At 54.8% G+C, this 20,092-nt stretch overlaps 7 protein-coding genes across 7 annotated transcripts; 3 read left to right on the forward strand and 4 right to left on the reverse strand.

Annotated features, from left to right (window-relative positions):
• The first annotated feature begins 289 nt into the window (after window positions 1–289).
• Window positions 290–1,927, forward strand: VDAG_03029 (enolase). Its single transcript, XM_009656894.1, has 2 exons — window positions 290–900; window positions 965–1,927. Exons 1-2 carry the CDS (start codon window positions 380–382, stop codon window positions 1,758–1,760), a joined length of 1,317 nt encoding a protein of 438 aa, XP_009655189.1. The 5' UTR covers window positions 290–379; the 3' UTR covers window positions 1,761–1,927.
• Window positions 1,928–2,420: 493 nt separating this feature from the next.
• On the forward strand, window positions 2,421–5,570 carry VDAG_03030 (uncharacterized protein; the record flags this gene model as incomplete). The annotated part of the gene is made up of 6 exons (XM_009656895.1): window positions 2,421–3,049; window positions 3,126–3,440; window positions 3,497–3,814; window positions 3,875–4,669; window positions 5,038–5,368; window positions 5,478–5,570. The coding sequence occupies 6 exons, from the start codon at window positions 2,421–2,423 to the stop codon at window positions 5,568–5,570; spliced, it is 2,481 nt and encodes an 826-aa protein (XP_009655190.1).
• Window positions 5,571–5,939: 369 nt separating this feature from the next.
• On the forward strand, window positions 5,940–6,731 carry VDAG_03031 (N(5)-glutamine methyltransferase MTQ2; the record flags this gene model as incomplete). The annotated part of the gene is made up of 1 exon (XM_009656896.1): window positions 5,940–6,731. The coding sequence occupies one exon, from the start codon at window positions 5,940–5,942 to the stop codon at window positions 6,729–6,731; it is 792 nt and encodes a 263-aa protein (XP_009655191.1).
• Window positions 6,732–7,335: 604 nt separating this feature from the next.
• On the reverse strand, window positions 7,336–7,851 carry VDAG_03032 (small nuclear ribonucleoprotein Sm D1; the record flags this gene model as incomplete). Its single annotated transcript, XM_009656897.1, has 2 exons — window positions 7,336–7,687; window positions 7,838–7,851. 2 exons carry the CDS (start codon window positions 7,849–7,851, stop codon window positions 7,336–7,338), a joined length of 366 nt encoding a protein of 121 aa, XP_009655192.1.
• Window positions 7,852–8,254: 403 nt separating this feature from the next.
• On the reverse strand, window positions 8,255–11,900 carry VDAG_03033 (glutamine-dependent NAD synthetase). The gene is made up of 18 exons (XM_009656898.1): window positions 11,590–11,900; window positions 11,462–11,533; window positions 11,168–11,374; window positions 11,055–11,072; window positions 10,806–10,994; window positions 10,607–10,753; window positions 10,165–10,475; window positions 10,056–10,108; window positions 9,960–10,000; window positions 9,528–9,904; window positions 9,375–9,468; window positions 9,074–9,313; window positions 8,861–9,017; window positions 8,731–8,771; window positions 8,670–8,676; window positions 8,584–8,615; window positions 8,515–8,532; window positions 8,255–8,443 (listed from the first exon to the last, which is right to left on the reverse strand). Exons 3-18 carry the CDS (start codon window positions 11,313–11,315, stop codon window positions 8,361–8,363), a joined length of 1,956 nt encoding a protein of 651 aa, XP_009655193.1. The 5' UTR covers window positions 11,316–11,374; window positions 11,462–11,533; window positions 11,590–11,900; the 3' UTR covers window positions 8,255–8,360.
• Window positions 11,901–12,208: 308 nt separating this feature from the next.
• VDAG_03034 (tyrosinase) lies at window positions 12,209–14,157 on the reverse strand (the record flags this gene model as incomplete). Its single annotated transcript, XM_009656899.1, has 4 exons — window positions 12,209–13,438; window positions 13,493–13,759; window positions 13,842–13,972; window positions 14,031–14,157. 4 exons carry the CDS (start codon window positions 14,155–14,157, stop codon window positions 12,209–12,211), a joined length of 1,755 nt encoding a protein of 584 aa, XP_009655194.1.
• A 1,599-nt stretch (window positions 14,158–15,756) lies between these two features.
• Window positions 15,757–19,517, reverse strand: VDAG_03035 (DNA-directed RNA polymerase I subunit RPA2; the record flags this gene model as incomplete). Its single annotated transcript, XM_009656900.1, has 2 exons — window positions 15,757–18,981; window positions 19,047–19,517. 2 exons carry the CDS (start codon window positions 19,515–19,517, stop codon window positions 15,757–15,759), a joined length of 3,696 nt encoding a protein of 1,231 aa, XP_009655195.1.
• Between the last annotated feature and the right edge of the window lie 575 nt (window positions 19,518–20,092).

Here is a 20,092-nt window from a genome sequence, read left to right on the forward strand (position 1 = left end):
TTCAGCCCCCCTTTTCCCCCCACGTCATCACCGTCCAAGTCATTACACATTTGACACACGGAGGAGTTCTACCCTGTTGTCCCAAGATCCTAGTTTCAATCCCGCCCCTCCCCCCACCATAGCTTCAGAAACGGCCCGTCGAGGCCTTCTGGCGCTTGCGGCAATTCTCACCGTCCGAGCTTCGCTGAGCGATTTCTGAAAAGGCTTGGTGTTTTCCTGCTGTCATTGGATCAGATTTGTTTTGTTAATCTGCTTACAAGTCCCTTTCCCACTTCCTGATACTTAACTTGGCTGGCTTGCCCCTCCCTTTCGATTCGCGTTCTGTTGCTGACCCCTCCCTTCTATCGCATCAGAACAATTTTCTCCAAAATCGCCCAACATGGCCATCAAGAAGATTCACGCTCGCTACGTCTACGACTCCCGTGGCAACCCCACGGTTGAGGTCGACGTTCTCACCGAGACTGGCCTTCACCGCGCCATTGTCCCCTCTGGCGCCTCCACCGGCCAGCACGAGGCCTGCGAGCTCCGTGATGGTGACAAGGCCAAGTGGGCTGGCAAGGGTGTCCTCAAGGCCGTTGAGAACGTCAACACTGTCATTGGCCCTGCCCTCATCAAGGAGAACATCGACGTCAAGGACCAGACCAAGATCGACGAGTTCCTCATCAAGCTCGATGGCACCCCCAACAAGAACAAGCTCGGTGCCAACGCCATTCTCGGTGTCTCTCTGGCCATCGCCAAGGCTGCCACCGCCGAGAAGGGTGTGCCCCTCTTTGCTCACATCTCGGACCTTGCCGGCACCAAGAAACCCTACGTCCTCCCCGTTCCCTTCATGAACGTCCTCAACGGCGGCTCCCACGCCGGTGGCCGTCTGGCCTTCCAGGAGTTCATGATTGTGCCCAGGTAGGCTCTCCCGATTCCGCGCATGCCGTCTGAAGACCACCCAATAGTTGCTGACTCTCCCAAGCGCTGCTCCCTCTTTCTCCGAGGCTCTTCGCCAGGGTGCTGAGGTCTACCAGATCCTGAAGAGCCTGGCCAAGAAGAAGTATGGCCAGTCTGCCGGCAACGTCGGCGACGAGGGCGGTGTCGCCCCTGATATCCAGACCGCCGACGAAGCCCTCGAGCTCATCACCGACGCCATCGAGAAGGCCGGCTACACTGGCAAGATGAACATTGCCATGGACGTCGCCTCCAGCGAGTTCTACAAGGAGGACGCCAAGAAGTACGACCTCGACTTCAAGAACCCTGACAGCGACCAGTCCAAGTGGCTTACGTACGAGGAGCTCGCCAATCTGTACTCTGAGCTCTGCAAGAAGTACCCCATCGTGTCCATTGAGGACCCCTTCGCTGAGGACGACTGGGAGGCCTGGAGCTACTTCTACAAGGCCCAGGACATTCAGCTCGTCGCTGATGACCTGACTGTGACCAACCCCATCCGCATCAAGAAGGCCATTGAGCTCAAGGCCGCCAACGCCCTGCTGCTTAAGGTCAACCAGATCGGTACTCTGACCGAGTCGATCCAGGCCGCCAAGGACTCCTTCGCCGATGGCTGGGGTGTCATGGTGTCCCACCGCTCTGGCGAGACTGAGGATGTCACCATTGCCGACATTGCCGTCGGTCTGCGTGCTGGCCAGATCAAGACTGGTGCGCCCGCCCGTTCCGAGCGTCTGGCCAAGCTCAACCAGATCCTCCGCATTGAGGAGGAGCTCGGCGACCAGGCCATCTACGCCGGCGAGAACTTCCGCAAGTCTGTCAACCTGTAAATCATGGTGGACCAGACAGCGGGTATAATCGGGGCGAACCCTGCAGGAAAGGTTCCCCCCCCCCTACGGTGTGCGAAGGATAAAACGCCTATTCATGATGATGACCCAGGGACTGAACTCTGAAAAAAGAATAATTAGCCTAGTCAATCGAGGACCAAATGACCCGCAAAGTACGAATGACACGATGCACTTCTTGCGAGCATGACGACGAGGATGATGAAGCCCAAACATGTGGTTGGTCCTGCCCAGTTGGACGCAGTTCAGCAAGAGTTCTCATAGGTGCATATCCTCCTAAACCCCACACAAAGACTAGCGGGCGATTCAGGGATGGCACGCACCGCAGCGAAACCCAAAACCTGGAATCTCACCTTGTCAATCTTGAATTCACAACAAGGCGAGATTCGCGAACAAATGGGTCTCTTCTCTTCATACATTTCTTCCCTTCTCATGATATCCTTTTTTGAATAACGACCACTTGTTTCCCCTGCTTCTCTAGCCTCGGTAGTAACCATCCTGGCACCTTCAGCCTGGATCTGGCCCCGCGGCCTCACCTTAGCTTCATCTCCCCTGCGTCGGCACACCTAGAACTTTCCCCCATTCTGCTGCTGCACAGCACGTCATCGGCTACGCTGCATACCTACTTCCGCGGCCCGGCAAGCAATGAGCGGGCGTACCCGGAACGGGACGCGCATCCAGCTACCGGCCCAGGCCGAACGGAGACCTCTCCTCGGGCGTCATCGGACAACAGACACGGATCTGCTCTACAGTTGCACCGCCAACAGCCTGCACAGCCACCTGCCCGTCTACACGAACATCCATCGCATACGCAGGGATATCATATCCATCGTCGAGGACTATCTCAGCCTCGAGCAGCTGCGTGATGTCAGGATCAACATCGCCGTTGTCCGGCCTCTGGTGGACAAGCTGTACGAACTCGACGACATTTCCATCGTCTACTGTTTGCTGGTCAACCGGGCCCAGTTCTTGTATGAGCAGTCTCACCTGAACAACCGCCACAATGTCAATTTCAGCCGGGCGACGCTCGCCGAGCTCGTGGCGACGAGGATTTTGAGGCGTTTTAGTGAGGACAATGAGGGCGCCGACGGCTTGCTCTTGCTGTCCAACATTCTGGTGGCCGGGTTTGAGCCCTTTCAGAACGCCCCGGAGGAGGTCCGTCAAGAGGCCCAGGCAGCTTCCGACACTACCTACAACCGGACACTGCCTTCCTTGGAGATTGCTATCCTCACCGAAAGCAAGTACTTCCTGAGCTCGACGCCTTGTCAAAAAGTGTAGGTGATGATCTGGGGCTATGGACTGCGGTCCGGCTGGCCCTATCTAGGCAATGCCAATGCTGATTCTTTGCAGTGTGGATGCTATCTATGAAGGGAGGATCATGTACACGCCATCAAGCTACATCGACATCATCCCTGACCACTACAAACACAAGCCGATCTCGCTTTACAACCCTCGTGAGGGCCCCATGCTGAACCAGTATCGCCTCATGGTGCCGAGGACCAGGAACATCCTTGACGTACTCTCCTTCTTGATCCTCCTCTCGTTATATCTCCTCGTCATGGCAGAACGCAGCCCGGAACACTTTGGGTATCTGGAGGCCTGCTTCGCTATTTATGCGTTTGGTTGGTCTCTCGATCAATTCGCGACTATTCTCGAGCATGGATGGTGTGTTTCTTCTTACTTTATTCTTTTGAAGAGACATGACTCTAACGATATGGCAGGCACGTGTACACGCAGAATCTGTGGTCTTTTCTAGACGTTACGTTTATCGGTATCTACGCCGTGTACGCCGTTCTACGCATTGATGGTGCATGGGTGGATGACCTTGTGCCCAAGCAGCAAGCCCTCGACGTCCTCGCCATGGCGGCGCCGGTGCTTGTACCGCGACTGGCTTTCAACCTGCTCTCGGACAACATTGTCGTCTTGTCGCTTCGCTCCATGATGGCTGACTTCTTCCTGCTGACATTGCTGTCCGCTTGGTGCTTTGGTGGCTTCTTGCTGTCGCTGCTCTGGCTTGGGGAGGGCAAGCATCCTCCTGTGTGAGTTTTCACTTTGACAGTGTCGTTCCCTCTGCTTGAGTTTGTCCTGACTTTAAGCAGCGATATCAGCAAGTGGATGCTCTGGATCTGGTTTGGTCTCGACGGTTCGGGCATAGAAAAGTCGGTGCACTTTCATTGGCTGCTCGGACCTGTCTTGATGGTCGCTTTTGCCTTCCTCGGAAACACGCTCTTCCTGACCATTCTGGTGTCCATGCTTTCAAACACGTTCAGCAAGATTGTGGCCAACGCTACAGCGGAGATTCAGTTCCGTCGCGCAGTGCTGACACTGGAAGGCGTCAAGAGCGACGCCGTCTTCTCATACCAGCCGCCGTTCAACATCTTGGCTGTCTTCCTATTGCTGCCTCTCAAATTCATCGTCAGCCCTCGCTGGTTCCACAAGATCCACGTGGCTAGCGTGCGAACCGTCAACTTGCCGCTTCTGCTCATCATTGCCATTGCGGAGCGGCGCGTCTTGTGGCCGGCAGAGACGTCGAAGAAGGAAGCGGCAAACCAGCTGATCCCAAGGCTTAAACAGTGGTTCTGGGTTAACTGGCGCATCACGGCGCACCGTGACATTCGCGCCGTGTTTGACCTGCCGCCACCCGAGTCTGTCGAGGACGACATTGCCGTGGATGACGAGCTGACGCACCACCTCATCCGTCGCCAGTTTACGCGGCAGCAGACAAGCGACTCTATTCCCCAGAAAGGTCTCAATAGGCGGGACTCAATGTTCCCAGGTGTGACGCCGAGGTTGCGCGGGTCGTTCACGGGGAGCGAGGACATGCACGACGTCAACAGCCGGCTCGAGTCGGTTGAGGCTGCAACGGCGAGGATCGAGAGCATGCTGGCGCAACTGTGCGGAAACCAAAGCGACAATTCCGAGTCCAATCTAGGCATGGGCGAGGCCAGCACTTTGCAAGACGTGGACTCGGGGGAAGGCGTCGAGGATACTGATTAGGTGGGCTTCTGCTGTGATGCTGTGTTGGCCAGTGAATCTTTGAGTTTTCAGTAAAAGGAAGCAACGGCGCATGGGCGCATTGGCGCTTGCCAGATTGGCATCTGGGCAATACACGGACGTGTCTAGTTATTTCTCTCTCTAGTTGGCAGGCAGGAGCTGTTTTGTCTTCACCCTGGCGGGAATCCAACTTGTTCTTTACACAACGCATCTAAGATCAAGCTCGAACAGTCCACCAAAAAATCAAGAACCATATTCTCCTGGACAGACTAACAAGAGAACACTCCCATCAAATCGAGCTTTACCTACGAACAGAGTTGACCAAGCTGGCTGCTACGACTGACGACCCGACTATTGACACCCCGCCTAATATATCTGAATATCCCATGTGCGAAGTCAGCCTCCATCAGAACACGCACTGCAAGTGCCGCTGGGGCGAGATCGCCATCCCTTGTGCGCCGGGCATGGGCTTCAGCACGTGTGGACAGATCGGCAGCGGCTTGGCGCGCCGGACACCGACCTGGCAGTCGAGCGCGTATCAACTGTGTCCGGAACACGGCTGGCAAGGCTTATATGATCGGAACCAGGTGCGCATGATCGTAAGTGTGCGGAGGGGGATCAAGCTGGGGTCGGGCCCGAACCGGCAGGACACAGGGTGGGAGTTGCCTTGTGCCGTGATGTAGGCGCAGGCGATGACTTTTATCTCAGAACGCCAAAAGCCGCATGGTTCCTGATGCCCGGCTGGAGGCCCGTTCTGTCCACCCTACAGAATGGCCTGAAATGGCGTCGGCGCTCGAGTGACTATCTAGCTGATAGTACGCTGTGGCATGCTTGGAGAGATTGAGGGCGACCATGGATAAATAGATGATATGAATGGAAGGTTTTTGATCCTCTATCCCTTAGAGTCTCAGTAGCAAATTGTCCTGCTTCACATGGTAGAGGTTGACAAGTTGCTGTATCATGCAAGCCGTTGCTGGCCGTTCACGACAGCTCAACACCAAAAGGTCCCACATCTCCTCACCTGAAAATCTCAAGCTCATGACTTGACCTCTCACGATTTCAATAACATCGAATCAGCACCTCATACACGCGAAACTTCCTCATTTGAGTCGTTCACAAGCCCAAATATCGCGCAAAAGCGCAGTGGTAGGATAAGCAAACGGCCAAAAAATGCTTCCCACACCAGATACTTCCCATGTTCCCTACAGCCGTGTGTACGAGCCCTCGGAAGATTCGTACCTCTTTCTCGACACTCTTTCCAACGCCACCGAGACGTCATTCCTCCAGCGTCGCTTCGCCGGGTCACCGCCCCACGTGCTCGAAGTCGGCCCAGGCTCAGGCGTCGTCATCGGCTTCGTAGCCGCCCAAGCACAGCACATCTTCGGAACCCACGCCATCCTCACATCGGCCATCGACCTCAACGCCTTTGCGTGCCGCGCCACCAACGCGACGGTCCTGCGCGCCGTCGCCGACAACCGCGCCACCGCCGCCCCTGCCTGGCTCGGCGCCTCCATGGGCGACTTGACCGCGCCCTTGCGCGACGCGTCGGTCGACGTCCTCCTCTTCAACCCGCCCTATGTGCCGTCCGAGGCGCTGCCTGTGCCGCCGCCGCCGCCTGTCGGAAAGGCGGGCGAGGAGAGTGAGGTGCTGACCTCTGTGACGGATCGCACGCCGACGTACGATGAGGATTCGTACCTACTCGCCCTGTCGTATGCTGGCGGCACGGACGGCATGCAGACGACCGACAGGCTCATCGATGCGCTGCCGAGGGTGCTCTCGTCGAGGGGCTGCGCTTACGTGCTTCTGTGTGCGCAGAATAGGCCCGAGGAGGTCAAGGCGAGGATACGGGGGCTTGGTGACGAATGGAGAGTCGACAAGGTCGGCGATAGCGGAAAGCAGGCGGGGTGGGAGAAGCTGCAGATCATCAGGGCATGGAGGCAAGCACACGCGACGGCGGCGTGAGGAGCCACCTCTTGTAGCAATATCTGGAAAATGATCATAGTCATTACCGCCATATGGGCTACCCCAGCACTAATCTCTAGACACGGTTCTCAACCTTGAGCAAAATTGGCCTTGTCACTCTATAACATGCAAACCGTTCATTGGAGTCTCGTCAAGTCCAGGCAGGGAGAGCGGATCATGAGGCATAATATGTGTCCATGTCAAAGAGAATCGCCTCACATGCTGTTGATATCCAGAAAGTGGTCGCCGCAGCGGCGGCAGATGTAATATTGAGTCTCGTCGTTGTGGTTCTCTCCCAAACGCCAAAACAAGCATCCCAGTAGCGTCCCTCAGCAGTTGTGCCTTTTTCTCCTGCCTGGCCTGCGCCGAGAGTTTGACGGCAAGGCCCCTCCATCGAAGCTTGCGCGCCGTGACCACGTTCCGTCTTACGAAGCCGCCGACGCTATTCGCGGGTGGCACATCCCAGGCCGACGTCAGGTCCGCCCTCACCGCCTCAGTGAAGCCATGCCACGAGCGCCCACGGCTGCCAGCGCAGCCATCACGATCCAAATACCCGAGTCGCGACAGCGGCGGCCCCCTCCGTCGCCAGCCCTTCTCCATCGCCTCAGCCGCGTCCCCTGCCACGTCCCCTGCCGCGTCCCCTACCCCGGGGCCCGCCACGCGGACCGCCGCGGCCGCCCCTGTCGGTCTCCTTCCTCGCCTTGTTCTTAGGCTTGGGCGCGTCGTCGACGAGCAGCGTGTCGAGCGGCAGCGAGTCGGGCAGGATAAAGTATCGAATCGTCGAGCCGCGAATGTTCATTGTATCGAGCGCAATGGGGTCCTGGCCCTTGGTCGTCATCTTGACTATGCGCAGAGCTGTGTTCATCTGCGGCGAGACGGAGGAGATGGTGCCGTTAACGATGGTGCCATTCTTGAGCTCGATCGTGACCGTCTCGTTGGCACACTTCATCAGGAACCTAGCAGAGACCACACCTGGTCAGCCTTTCATCTGCATCTTCTGCCAGCGGCGCCTCAGGCTTGATCGCAAGCTCTGGTTCAGGGCGAGGCGGGGGAGGGGAGGGGAAGAAGTGGTGGCTCCTGTGACCGAAAGCTGGGGATGGACATACCTGACGAGCTTCATGGTGCCTTCAGGTCAGGATCAATTGCTTGGGTGTATGCGTTGCGGCTGTTTAATGGGTCGCGACGTCTCGAATATTGGACGTTGGTCGCGGCTGGCGGTGTTGCGAGGCAGGAATAGTGCACCGAAGCAGCAACTGCAGCGGCAGCCTCAACCCGTCAAGCCACTAACAATGGACGACCCAAAAAGCTAGGTGAGTGGGGCACATCGTAGATCACGTGATGTGAACATCGCCATGAATACTGGGGTAAGGTACATTACCTGGAAGAGGATTGACATCACATCGAAAGGGGAAAAGAACAAGATTTGGCTAGATTGACCAAATGCTTGTCAGAATCTCCTTAACCTTCCGTGTAGCGCATTCAGATCCGTTCCTAGGCGCGTTGCGATCATCTCCACAGACACAAGAACAGACCTCGCCTCACAAGCAGGGGATTCATACCGGGCGCATACAAGGCGCATAAATACATTTCAAACTTGCACTATTACTCCTAGCCATGGTTTGTGGTTGCTCAACCCTTCTTCCGGGCCTTTTCTACACGCGCGAGCTCCTTATCAATCCTCTTGAAGCTCCAGCTCTGCCAGAACGAGGGATCTAAAGTATGTTGTTAGTCAATGGAGAAGCCGCACGCAGATAGCCTCAAATTGAGGTGGTGATGGACTAACAGAGGAAGGGCCTCAGGTCTAGCATGTTCAATTAGTATGTATAACAGTCTCCGTAATGAGGCAACGTACCGAATCGGTTATCATCGGGCGAATAGTCATTGCTGGTCCTGGTCAGTGTTTTGCGCCACCATGAAGGCTAGGTATATTGTTCCTACCAGTGCACTAGAACAAGTTAGCTTGCGAGAAACAACCAAGAGGTGAACTGATAAAACTTACAGGCTGGTGTGAGGGTGGTAGCCTTGTGACGCGTGATTGCACTATTCTCAAGTTAGCAATTGTCCGCGGACCAGACCTGGTACCCTTCTGCGTAGCAGGGGCTTCAACTCAGTTGCGGAGGAAAACATACTAGTGCACGAAGAAGAATTTGACCTTCTGCGCAATTTCTGCGGGCTCAAGCATGGGATTCTCATCCTCGGGACCCTTCTCTCGGTCCTTGCCCCAAACATGGACGAGGTGCTGCCACATGGAAAGCGGTCCCATCTTCCTCTCTTTACGGAGACGGCCTAGGTTCATTCTGTCAGCATTCACCAACCTGTCGGTGGTCTCATGAATGCCATACCAAAAACGGTCAATTCAGCGTATGACATTCCCATGTCCGCTTCGTCTGATTGGACGTAGTCTTCGGTCACGGGCTCTAGTTCAGCAGTGGGCGTCGCAGTCAGGAACTCTTCGAGGCACGGCATTTCAAATTGAACCTGGGCCCATGCAATGAAGCGTTTTAGGTCCGCCTTGTCGATGGATCCGATGGGGTTGATGTCCGCGGACGAGCAATCGTACTTGGTGAGGTAACCTCTCAGTGCTGTATCATCATCAGTCGTGCTTAAACAGTCGGACATCGATAAAGAGAGAATGATGTGTACCCTCGCCAACATTGGCACTTCCAAGGACGAGCAGGCCGCCTCCACCAGCCAGCTTGCGTGTTGTCGGAAGGATCTGGGCGAACTCGTAGGCAGTCTGGTACACCATCGTCAGTTGAGATACCCGTTAAGTTTTCAACCAGGTGTCTGCCATACCACCATTCGTGTGCGTGCTTGAATGTTCTGCAGCATCAAATTTTCTGATTCAGTTCCACCTTCCACCTTAAATTTCGCGTCAAAGCCGAGCGAGGTCTTGACAAGATCCTTCTGCGCTTGGTACACAGAGTCAATGTCCAGGTTGATGTGATAACTGCCCATGGCCTGGGAGAGATCCTTCGCTCGCTGGCGCGTCTCATGAGAACTTTGCTTCGACATTCCCATGTAGATCGTGTGGAGAACACGGTTGCACAGTTCCTGGGGCGTCTTCGGTAGGGGAGCGTCACCAAACATGCGCTTGACTGTAGTGATGACTGTCTGGTTGTCATCTTTGATCGCAGAGATGACGAGCCGACACATCGAGAAGACAGACACAGCTGGTAGCAAGTTTTAGTGGGGTCCAGAGGGAGCTCAGCGTAGAGGATCACTTACTTGTGGCACATGAGTCCAGGCCGCCTGAAAGAGGAGCAAGACTAAGGAATGTCGTCAGACGCGGTGGGAGGGAACTTATCGATTCGATAAACTTACTATCCTGCGGACTTGCTCCGGGCCAGGTAATCCCAAAGGTAACAACCGGCGCACTTGGAATTTGGTCAGCATTCACGGATACGAGTTCAGCCGGAAGGTGTTCACGCACGAGAGCAACTTCTTCCTCAACCGAATGGAACCTCGCTTCCCGAGTCAGGGTCGGTCGGCGGTAGAGGTCCATATCATCCTCTTCTGGGCTCATCTCGAAAGAGGTCTGAATCCTATGATACTTCTGAGTGCTTCGCGCTGCCTGTAGCGCTCGAGACATGCTCGAACGATAAGCTCGGACTTCCTCAAGATCAATGGTTGCAGTGACGACGTCCACATCGTTGAGTGAAAACTGAGGGCTTTGCGCGAGCACCTCTCCGTTACAGAAGATCATGGCGCAGCCGTCAAAATACAATCTCTCGCCGTCGCCACCTATGAAACTCGTCAGCCTACCATTTTGGGTATTGTATCGCAGGCATGAGCTTTCACAGAACAGCTCGGAAGCGTGCCTGCATCTGGCCCAGTATCATAGGAGTTACATGTAGGCTAAGATGAATGAATACCTTGGACGTTCGAGTACACATATACACCTCCGCACTTGCGAGTGGCTTCTCCAATGAGCTTAAGTCTCACATCGAGCTTCTGGAGGCTGAAATGGCTGGCCGAGCTGTTGGTGATAATTTCAACGCCATCCAGGGTCATCGGAATATCTAAGGAAGACCGTCAACAAGCTGTACGCAAATTATATGTTGCGCTACTCACGTGGTGCCTGAGGGGACCACATCTCCTCACAGGTCTCCGCGCCAAAGCAGCTGTCGGGTGTGCTGACGACGCAATCACCAAAGGGCACATGCGTGGCCCCCTGGAGCTTCTGCAAGCTCTTCGGCAGGTGAAACTCTTCCCACTCTGTCTGTCGAAGCCAGGGGGTGAAGTAGCGCATCTCGCGGTAATCTAGCTTGTTAGCATGGAATCCGTCTGGTCACCGGCGATGCGGTAGGAGGGCAGACTGACTGCCGTCATTGGCCAAATCTGTTTCAAGTTAGTCGTTGTTCACGTCATTGCTGAAACATTCAAGGCAAGTTCATCGCATGGGAAGGTCGGTATCATGCCGTTGCCATACTTACGCATCTTAGGGCGGATGAAGAGGATCTTGCCATCGAGACACACCACCCTACAATTGTAGTTCACATTGCGGTGGGTAACGGGAAGGCCGATATCCAGGAGAATTCCGTGACAATCCTCATCTGATAGAATTCGAACCAACATCTCCATACAGTGAAGATAAAGATCCGGCTCCAGGAAGTGGTCATTGCAAGAGTAGCCTGATATCTCTAGCTCCTGCAGTCAAAGGTTAGGCGCCTGTACAGCAGCATGTAGACCTCGTACGCCGGCTGGGCGAGGGATGGAGTGCCACGCACCGGTCCGACGCGGAGTCTTGCTCCGGCAGCTTTCGCTTGACGGATTGAGTCGATAATCCTCTCAGTGTTACCCTGTCATGAGCAAGTAAGCTTGGCGGGCCTCAAACCACATTTCCAGAGAGCTATACCTCAAAATCGAGCGCCCATTGTCTCAGCGAGCAAGCGGCGACGGTTACGAGACGGCCCATGGCGAAAGATCTTCGTGTCAAGCGACTCTTTGGAATGAGCTGGGCGATTGGCACTCGGGACGAGTGACTGAGGTCTGTGGCGCCGCAATCGGATCCCTGGCGGAGAAGGTGGTTTGATAGTACCAAAAGGCCTGTCAAATGAAGCTAGAGATTCAATTCAGAGACTGCAAGTAGCTATGCGGAACTTTCAATAGCTTGAAATGAACCGGGCGAACCTTGAACCTCAAAACGTTGTTGATGACCGTCAAGGTGGATGAGTGAATCACTGCATTAGTCACCTTGACTTCTCCATCACGCCCCACAGTACCACCTCAGCTGGCTGGTGACACACATCCATCTCATCAACCTCGCTTCATTTGATCTCAGAGTCAATGCTACTGCCACATAGGCGTCTCATCTTGTATCAAATGTAGTTCTGATAAGAAATCTTGATTTGCGACCCAATTGTTACTTTGGGGTCTATCTATCCACTATCTCTCCCGGAAAATACATACATGGATGTGGAGGCTTGATACAAGAAACCGCCACCGACACACAATGATCTGACCGTACTGCAGCTTCAACACACCATATTAAACCTCGTCCTCACTTGGCCCCAGCTCGGAAGCTCCCACTCGTTCATAGCCATCTTCACGTCGGAGCTAGCCACCTCTACACACAGTCCTCTCACTTGTTGCGCATCAGCCACAGTGCCATCGTGCCCGACGATCCGGAACTGGAGATTGTCCTGGAGGTACTTTGTCACCTCAGCTTGGTCAAGCTGTCCCAGGAACCCCTGATCGATCGCCCGGAGCAAGGCTTTGGTCAATGGCACCGTGCCTGAAATGTGATTTCCGCTTCCGCTTCCCATGCGTGGCATAGCGAAGACACCCATTGTTCCAACCAGATTCGACGACGCTTTCCAGGAGACCACGTCCTGAGGGACTGAACCAAGGAAGAAGAGGACGGAGAAAGATCCGTTCAACGCCCCATTGATGACGCGAACGTTGGCAAGCCATTCGGTGTACGCTCCCCGTTCCAGCTCAAGTGGGGGCACGCGTGGCTCTGCTTGAGGGGACAGATCCGGGATACGATTCTTGATAGCGTTGGTGACTTTCGCATGCCATTGGAGCCAGTTTGTACCTCTTTCTGGAAAAATATCCCGATCCGTGCTCTTCTGTTTTCGGGCCAACATTGAGGGACTGGACGAGCCGTATAGGCGGTTTATGGCCAAGCTCACACGGGCTCTGTCGTCCATATTCACCCCTGAGAGCCCTGTCGTGCCGAGACTCGATGTTTCGGCGTAGGTGTACCCAAAGTCTTGGGTGTATCGTGCCATGTCTGAGGTCCAGAATTGACCATCGACGTTGGCCAGGAATGGCGTGAGGCTGGACGAGCTATTCTGCATCAAGCCTCGTGCCATGGTGTAAGTTGGGACTGTAGTGTTCTGCTCCGTCACCCACGATCGTGGATTCAATACTTGCCACATGGCAAAAATCCGATCCACCATGGTGTGATGGAGGAAAAAAACGGGATCAAAGGCCGAGTATTGAAGGTAGAACAAGTGACCCCCATGCCCAACCTCGATATGTATCTCGTCATGTAAGGACTCGAGCGAGTCATATTGCGACGAGTCGGTCCATTCACCCCAGCGTTTATTGCTGAATGGACCGTAGTCGCGATAGTTGGAGAAGAGGTTGAAGAGCCGTTCTTGCAAGTTTGGTAGCGCGCGATCAACGGCCTGCGCAGACTGAGTGTTATTCGAGGTGTTTCCTACGGGGGATCTTTTCGTCTCAGTCCATTGGGGAAACTAGAAGATTTGTCAGAGCTTCTGGTCTTTCTAGGAAACCCCCCAATTGCTTACATCCCCCCAGCCAAAGACCTCAGGGTCCAGGGGTCGAAATTGGTAGCTGAAGAGGGGATTGGCGATTAGTTGTTCGCCGTTGGGGCCGTATACAGACAGAGCTTCTCGTCGGAACTCGGGTATATAAGCACTTTCACCAGGATCTGGGGTTACAGCCCAATCCCAGTACGGAATGCGAAAGTCTGATGCTGCCGCTTGGTATGCTGCTCTCTCGATAGGGTCCCTGAACCATGATGCAATCAGTTGAACGAGATGGAAGAGAACTTGCTGTTCGCTGATTAGCAAAGATTCGCATCATGTGCCACATCATATCACAACAGGTTGTCCCGATATACCTCGGGTAACATACTTCGTACAGGGCTAGATAAGGGCGATGCCAGGTGGGGAAAAGAATAGACATATGCGCGCAGTAGCCGTGACTTGCACCGTCAGTCACGCCCTCGACGCCATTCCACGGGACGAACGGGACTCCATGAATGCCTGAAGCAACACAGTGGTGAGTTGATGGTACTTTATGAGGGAGCGTGGAAAGACTCACCTGTAATTTGGTACCATGAGAGCTCCTCATCCTGGTCGGTGTGCTGCATCATGCTCAGAGCGAGAATGTAGAGATTCCATTTGCGGGAATTCCGTTTCAACTCCCGAATTTCTGGCCGAATAGGCATGCTGCTATTCACCGCTGGGAGACTGGAAACCACGATTGGCTGTTCATTTTGCCGTTTTACCAGAGGACCTATGTCAAACCCGTAGCCATAGGGGCCCAGAATGCCTTTCGAGGCTGGAACAGCCAGGGCAAAAGAACAAAGCGTGGTTATTTGAGTGATAACACGCAGAAGCATGGCGTTTAAGATTGAGAGTCCTCTTTTCTGGTCAAGGCTGAAAGGAAGTGGCCGGATAGCGCATGTGATCCCCAGGGTAGGGCCAGGGAGCTTTTGAGCTGTCGCAACCTTGAGTCAGATGAAGGCTAAGTCTGTGCAGAATTCGACGCAGATTAATAACCTTGGGACGCAGAAAATGCCGTGCTGTATCGCGTCGATGCCGTGGTCTTATCCAGGCACGCGGCGGCTGCGTGCGCAATGTACCAAGCCGTTCAGGGGTAGGGGGTGACGGCGGCCAGTCGTCTGCAGAATGAGAACGGATCGTAAGACACAAGATCCAAGATACTCAAAACTTGATCTGTTTCTGAAGGGAAAGTCGAAGGGTCAAATATCACGAAGAGCTGTTACGCTTGCCCTTGCCGGTGTATCGGTGTTTACAGTTGAAAACCCGGGCGGCCTCTGACGATGGAGGCGGTGACGCGCGTCTGCTCCGAGATCTGGCCGGATGCGCGAAGTAGAAGAATGAATGTAGATCATGGGAGGAGGAAGGACCCCAGGCGAGAATGATGAGGAGGTGGAAGGTATGTTCCGAGAGCACTTGCTTCATTGGGGGGTTCTTTCCCCCGAATGTCGCCAGCCTCACCGTTGCTCCTGTGCAAACAGAAATCAGGGAAGTCTCAGTCAGATCTCCGACTATCAGCAGGTCAAGCGCATCCCTCTAGGTGACTGTTGATAACCGGAGAAAGAAGTCTTCGCGAACCTTTTGCCGTTGTCCCTGATTTGTACCCTCCCCAGTTTGTCGAACGCTTTGCAATATCGATACCCCATGTTCACCACCTCAGTCGACTTTCACGAGAGCCTTACCAGAGCCAGGGCATAGAGATACAAATCATCAACTTTGGGTTCCCTTGCTACTTGATGACCATTCTACCTATCGCTGCGAGCACTTGCCTGCGTTGGCTTTGTGTGCCAGAGGCAAATGGTTACGCAGCTGTTCTATCATCCACGCACGCAGATAAGCCCATTTGGATTATTTCCAACCACTAACACAAAGACCTTGAGGAAGTGTCTCATCAATCCATGTTCGGTAACCTACAGATCTCGCGTCGCGCTTTGCACCCAACCATGCTTCATGCTGAGAGGTCAAGTCTTGCCTACACGGCTACCTGCGTCCTGATATGCAATAAATCTGCGCTGCCTCTGCCTCTCCACATCGGTACACTGGTAGCACGAGATGGTTCATCAAGCCATTTATCGTCCTCTTACCTCTGAGATTTGCGTCAGAGTTGGTCTGTCCAGGTAGTCTGACCACACATAGATTTGAGCATTGCAGCCCAGCAAAACAGGTATTACAGCGAGACACAGTAGTAAGCGGCTTTCTTTCCATTCCGTTGTCGTGAAAAAAGATATCTTGATACACAGTCAAAAGTCATGCAAACCCCAATGTTACGCCTTGCCCAAAACGCCATCCAATGCCTTCATCGGTTTCAGCGCGCCCTTCCTCGGCGCATCCCGTTGGTCCACGCGGTACTTGAGCTTGACGCCCATGGCCGCCAGCTCGACGTCGAGGTACTTGAGCGCGCCTGGCACAACCACAACGGTCGTGTTGTCGCCGCCTACCCATTGGGTGCCCTGGCCGTCCTCCCAGATCTCGCCTTCGATGCTGTCGCCCTCAAGGTCGGTCTCGTCGAGCCGCTTGGCGCAGCTGCGACACCGCACCGTGCTGATCTGCTTCTTCTTACCGACGAACGGTGACACGGTTGGCTGCACCGAGAGGAACGAGCCACACGACCGACAAATCCAGGACTTGGTGTAATCCGAGCAGTTGAGCAGACGGTCCTGCAGGAGGAACGCTGTGCCGTGCGCCAGCAGGGCGTCGCGCTCCATCTCACCGACACGGATACCACCACCCTTCTTCCTGCCCTTGATAGGCTGGCCGGTGGTCGGCACCACGGGACCCGTCGTTCGCACCTGGTACTTGTCGTTCACCATGTGACGTAGTCGCTGGTAGTACACGACACCAATGTAAATGTCGGCCGAAAGCTCCTCTCCTGTGATGCCCGAGTACATGGGCTCGTTTCCGTGGTAGTTGTAGCCCGCCTTCATCAGCTGATGCCCAAAGTAGTCGGCCGCCGTGTTCTCCTCGTTAAACTTGAACGGCGTCGAGTCCTGTGCCAGACCGTGTAGCGCACCCGCCTTACCCGCAAGCGACTCCACGAACATGCCGATAGTCATGCGCGAGGGGAAAGCGTGCGGGTTGATAATGGTGTCAGGCTGCATGCCAGATTCAGTGAAGGGCATGTCGGTGGCAGGCCACTTTTGCGAGGCGACACCCTTTTGTCCGTGACGAGAAGAGAACTTGTCACCGATGACGGGGGCACGAGGCACGCGAAGCTTGATCGATACAGTCTGCGCCGGCTCATTGCCATTCTCGCTGCCGATGATGCGCACCTCCTCAATGAAGGCCTGTTCCGACTCCTTGTACTTCTCGTATTGCGTCTGGCCGTCGAGGTTGGTCAGATTGCCGTTGAAGTCTGCCGTGACGGTGTGATAGGCGCAAAGAATGTCTCCTTCCTGAACCATGCGGCCGACGTACGGAAGACCGTCTTCGTCGAGCATACTGCGGTACTCGCCCTTGACGAAGCTGTTGGGAGCGAAACCGAACAGCTTGGTGACTTGCTTGGCGGTACGACTTCTCGAGTCATCCTTGAGTGAGACCTTTTTCACCTTGTAGATTGTACCGTGTCCGAATCCGCGCTCGTGTGAAGACTTGTTCAGGATCATGGCGTCGTCCATGTCGTAACCGGTGTACGAAATGACGGCAACAACCGAGTTCATTCCGTTGGGGAAATTGTCAAAACCGTACTCGTTATGCAGTGGCGACCTGACAACAGGCGTCTGTCCGGTCTGGATGCGGTAGAGCTTGTTGTCGGTTCGGTGTGCCAGCGCCGTCGCCGGTGTGCCCATCGTCTGCTTGCCCATCTGGCACTGGTACATGTTTCGGGGAGATTGGTTAAAGTCGGAGAAGGGTGTCATGTTGGCCAGGATGGACAGCATATTGGTAGGGTCAAATTCGACGTGCGTGGACTCGCCGGAGATGATCTCGTTTTCCACGACGGCGATGGACATGTACGGCTGCTCGTGGGGGCCGACATAATCTTGCTTCTGGAGAGGGAGGTATTTGACAGGCCTGACCATGCGGGCCGCCTTGGATGCAATGTACAGGCCGGGGTAGGAGCCTCCGTTGGAAGGAGGCACGTAGCCAATCTCGAGCTCCAAGGGCACGCCGTGTGTACCCTCGACCTTCCAGTACCGCAGCGTGTCGGCGATGCGAATAGACTCCTGGGGCGTGGAGAAGCCCAGCACGCGACCGTCGAGCATGACAACGACACTCTCGTCGGTGGCGGCACTGGACGTGCTCACGGCTCCCATTTCTGCTACCAAGGCAGGTAGAGTCGATGTGTCAACGGGGTCCGTCATGATTCTACACTTGTGGGCAAGATGATTCAGCAGACCGCAAGGCGAACCATCGGGGGTGTGCACTGGGCACAAGAAACCCCAGGATTCGGGCAGAAGCTTTCGGACAGTTGTGGTCTTGAGTTCCGCGAAGAAAGCACCACGATGAATCATCCGGAAGTGACTGATGAAACGAAGGAAGTTGAGCTTCTCAGCCACAACGGTGTAGCCGGCGGTCTGCTGGAGATCGAGACCAGACGGGCTGGTGAGGTTTCCGGTCGACATGAAGTATTCGAGACCAGAGCCGAGGCTCTCGTTCGCGAGCCGGAAGATGGTGGCAGGGAAATCCTTTTGGAAATCCTGAGAAGTGAACGTCTTGGCGGGGAATTTCCTGTGGTAATCACGCAGCGATGCGCGGACAGCCGTGGAGAGGAATTCATCGAGACGCTCCTTCAAGATCATGCCGTAGAGGAAGCCGCCGAGAAGAACCTCCTGGTTCTGGATAGCATCAGGGTTGTCCACCGAGCACTCGCCAGCAACAAGGGCATACAGCTTGCGGATCATGAACAGCAGCATCTTGAACTTGTCGCTGTCTTGTTGTTCCGTGACGTCGACATTTCCTAGGTGTACGAGCACGATCCTCTTCAAGAACTCGGTACCAACATCGTAGTGGGACATGGTATCGGGAACGCCCAAGACAACGCGGAACTTTTCGCCAAGATACGCTCGAGTCTCCGTCTTTGTGTAGAGGCCGTAGCTGGTGTAGGTACGCAACAAGAGCTCGACGCGGTCGGTCAAGAATGTGTTCTGGGCAGACTTGGAGCCCTTGGAACCAATCAAACCCTCAAAGATTTCGCGGTCGTTCGTCTCGACGAGGGCCTTGAGGATCATCATGACCGGAACGAGGTATTCGTTTTTCCTCCAGGAAAAGCGGAAGGTCATGTTTCCATCGGTAAGATAGTGCAGGACGTTTGTTTGAGAAGTTTCGTCGGGCCTAACTGAGCGAAGAATGATGCCGTGAGGGCTGTAGCCGGCGCCACGGTTGGCGAAGCTGGGTCGGTAGATGGCCATTGGGAAGTTTCGTCGGTTGACCTGGAGCAGTCGAATGATTTTCTCGATACCGTTGACGATGAAGTAGCCGCCCAGTTCTTCGGACTCTTCCTTCCTCTTCACCAGCAGATCGGGCGAGTTGCCCTCGAGATGACACCGGTTTGACTGTGCGAGGGTGAGTTGGTGCGCCCTGGAGAAAGAGAGAGCGTAGACTTCGTGATTTGGCTTACCTTGACCATGATGGGCATCTGCCCCAGATCGCGGGTGAACTCCTTGGCATCGCCATCATTGATGCGGAACTCGAAGGTGGCGGAGAGCTTGCCACGATAGGTGACGTGCCGTTCTCTGCACTCGGCAGGGAAGATCTCCCGGGTTTTGGCGTACTTGTTGGAAGGCGGCAGTTGTGACTTTTGAAGGGTAACACCCTTGTAGCGAATGGTCAATTTATTCCTTTGACCTTGGGGCGTTCGATCGTCGCCGTCGAGGAATGTCTTGGTGCCAATGTCGGCCAGGCCGTGATCGAGCAAACTCGGCTTGCCATCGTTGCGGAACAGGGCATTGAAGGACTCGATGTGTGGGCTCACGGCTGCCTGGAGCGCAGGGTAGGCAGTGTGATCCTTGGGAGGGTTTTTGAAAAGATTTTCTCGCCGCAGCGTATTGTATTCATGGTCCCATTTCGTGTTGGTGGCGGAGGGAGCCATGGTGCCTGATTCGGGTCAGGGGGATGGTAGGAAAGCGTGCAGATGGTGAAGAAAGGTGGCGCAAAGTCTCTAAACAGCGCCCCAAGTTGGCATTGAGTGCATGCACGGATGCTGTCGTCGCAGTTGGGCAGCGCGATCAGCAAGTCGTGAGCCAAAAGCCTTGCTTGGTGGGTGTCTAGACGGATGCTCGAATGGCGACCAGTCGATTGCACGATGAAATCAAATCGGCTCGGGAGCTCTCTACGATAAGACACTGGAAAAAAAAATTGATGGCGGGGAGTGATTCTACCAAATGGTTGGACGGATAAGAGACGGGAAGCTGTCGATGGTCCCACTGGGAATGCTCTGATAACGATAGACCCGCTGCCGCCTGTAACATGCCGTACATTGGTACCATTTCCGGCAGGCTGGACCTCTGACAGGTTTTTGAAGTGGACGGAGCATCCACCTGCCTAATCCCATGCTTATACAGCCGTCTTTATCCTCGAGCACGAAAGGCACATCGAACAGTAGAAGACATTCGAATGATGGGCCTGTAACACTCATTTGAACGCAGCTTGGACACACCATACCGC

The sequence above is a fragment of the Verticillium dahliae genome, genomic scaffold (assembly GCF_000150675.1).
Source record: "Verticillium dahliae VdLs.17 supercont1.5 genomic scaffold, whole genome shotgun sequence".
NCBI classification, from domain to species: domain Eukaryota; kingdom Fungi; phylum Ascomycota; class Sordariomycetes; order Glomerellales; family Plectosphaerellaceae; genus Verticillium; species Verticillium dahliae.